At 42.5% G+C, this 2,306-nt stretch overlaps 1 protein-coding gene across 1 annotated transcript; it reads left to right on the forward strand.

The window, feature by feature from the left end:
- Positions 1–629: 629 nt before the first annotated feature.
- Positions 630–2,070, forward strand: LOC125527195 (the record flags this gene model as incomplete). Its single annotated transcript, XM_048691743.1, has 2 exons — positions 630–872; positions 1,740–2,070. Coding segments are annotated over 2 exons (472 nt in total), but the record flags the coding sequence as incomplete, so codon positions are not given.
- Between the last annotated feature and the right edge of the window lie 236 nt (positions 2,071–2,306).

Here is a 2,306-nt window from a genome sequence, read left to right on the forward strand (position 1 = left end):
TGCAAGATCTTCGTCAACCAACGCCCAAATGCAACGACACATCTAGCAATCAATTAATGAGAGGCTCCAAGAAACCATCGCTCCATAAAGTCCGCAAGCACTGGTCTCGGCGACATACTCATGTGACATCGAACGGCATTTGTATGAAGCGAATTGTTGGCTAGGCGGCATAGAAACATTTTTATCTTGCCCGGGACTTGTGTCTTCCACAGTGATTTCCATGATGAATTGATGATTCATGCTGCCGTAAATTAGAAGATCCCACAGTTTCATTCATCCAAGTTTCTTTTCTAAACCTGATTGCTACCATTCATTTCTTTGACAAGCATTTTCTGACAAAAAAAAAACACATGCTAGAATTTTTTTTAGACAAAAATACATGCTAGGTGAACTCTCGAAACTCCATGTGACGTGAGTTTTTTTTTTGAGGGGTTCATGTGACGTGAGGTATTCCACATGTCACGTACTGGGCCTGGCCTATTTACGCGAGCGATCCCTCGCCTCCAAAAGATAGTCCTGACCAGGAAGAAAGAAAGTTTCTCTCTTTTCCCATCGCGTCGCCGGGAGGAAATCTCCAAAACCCTAGCCGATGCCGCGCGGACGTAGCCGACGCCCTCCCCCCCCACCAGAATCAGATGCATCACCCCTTCCCGTGCCCTCCCCTCCCCCACCAGCTACAGCGTCGCCATCAGCTGCATCGTCCAGGTCCTCGGCCACCTCCCCTCCACCACCGGCCGCTGCAGTCTCGACAGGCCGCTCCCCTCCACCACCAGCCGCAGCCTGCACAAGCCGATCTTCTCCCCCACTCTGGACTCCACTGCCTGCTGCAGCCTCCACAAGCCGATCCCCTACAGTCGGCCACAGCCTCCACCGTATGTATGACTTTGTCGCCATCCCTTCACTCTCCTCTCTATTTTTAATGGCTTGGAACATCTAATAGTGATAGCTGCATGTTTTACATTGGTCGTTCGTATATATAAATGCAGAATGTAATCTCTCTTAAACCTGTACCTATTCAATGAGGGCTAGTCCATTTGCATTATCCATGAGACAACTATCTTTATATTCTTTGATTTATTCTCTCTCAGAGCATCCTTCATAATAGAGCATTGCCTTGTCACTTAGAGTTGGTCTAATAACCCACCCAACTGTAGTTAGCAAAATATATATACTACTACATTAATACATGGCTCGCCTATAACGAAAGCTTCTTCAAGCTTACATGATGTTATTTGCCCTCGTTCGCAAGGTTGTCCAGCTCCTATTCTTGTTCCCACCGACTTTTTGTCCAAGAATCGCTAGATCATTAGAAAAAGAGCTATTTATCGAAGCTATTAGTGGTCAGATTGAATTATTCTGTTCAAGAGCATGAGGCTTTGTAAAAAGTCCTCTATTGACCACTATCACGACCAAATGTCTTTGATTCTAAAAAATCTGCATTGGTTTTTGGAGTGCTTCGTTTTTAGTTAATAACAACTACTTAGTTTTAAGAAAGGTTAGTTTTTCTTTTGAGATAAGAGGTCAGGTTAACTAGTTTTTTTTAGAAACACCTATAGTTTTATTCACGCTCCCAACCATTACAGATAAAATGATTTTGATCCATTATCAAAGAAATTGCAAAGTAACTCCTACAACTATGAATTACAGTGAGATCTCTTGGAGACATCTTGTCCTTGGTATCATTTTTTTCCAAAATAAATAAATATATTCCACAAACTTATTATCTTTTGCCTTTTCAGCTGTGAGGACACTGAGCAGGCAGTGCGTATTGAGGCCCCACCATCGCCAAACCACTTTCCACCTGTTTCGGCATTGATGCCAAAAGGATTACTAATTAAGTATTTTCTGAGGGTTGATACTGGTGGACTCTTCAACACATATCCTCATCGAGGTGGTCCATTTAAGAGCTTACAAGAAGCTCAGGATGCTATAGACTCCTATCACATTAATCTGTGTAAATTCAAGTAAATCTTCTCTCAACTTTGTTTCTATTTGTAAGTGTTGGAAAATGCTCATATTTATATGCTATGTCCTATGCTAGCACCTTATATGCAAGTATATTTCTCTTTAGCTCACTCCTAACTTATAGTTAGGCCACTATTAGCTTGGAACACCCGAGGGTGATAGGTCGAAGTTTGAATGAAGTGGACAGAATAGTATTGTGACAAAAGATCAATTTCTTAAAGTCAGTGTATCTAAAGATCAATCATCCAAGCTTGTACTTTTTCTCAGCTATGTGACTGTGTCTTCAGATTCCTGCCCCAGTGTTGTCTTGCAGTTCGGGACTTAATGGCCTCTTGTTGGTG

This window comes from Triticum urartu, unplaced genomic scaffold (genome assembly GCF_003073215.2).
Source record: "Triticum urartu cultivar G1812 unplaced genomic scaffold, Tu2.1 TuUngrouped_contig_3203, whole genome shotgun sequence".
NCBI lineage: Eukaryota > Viridiplantae > Streptophyta > Magnoliopsida > Poales > Poaceae > Triticum > Triticum urartu.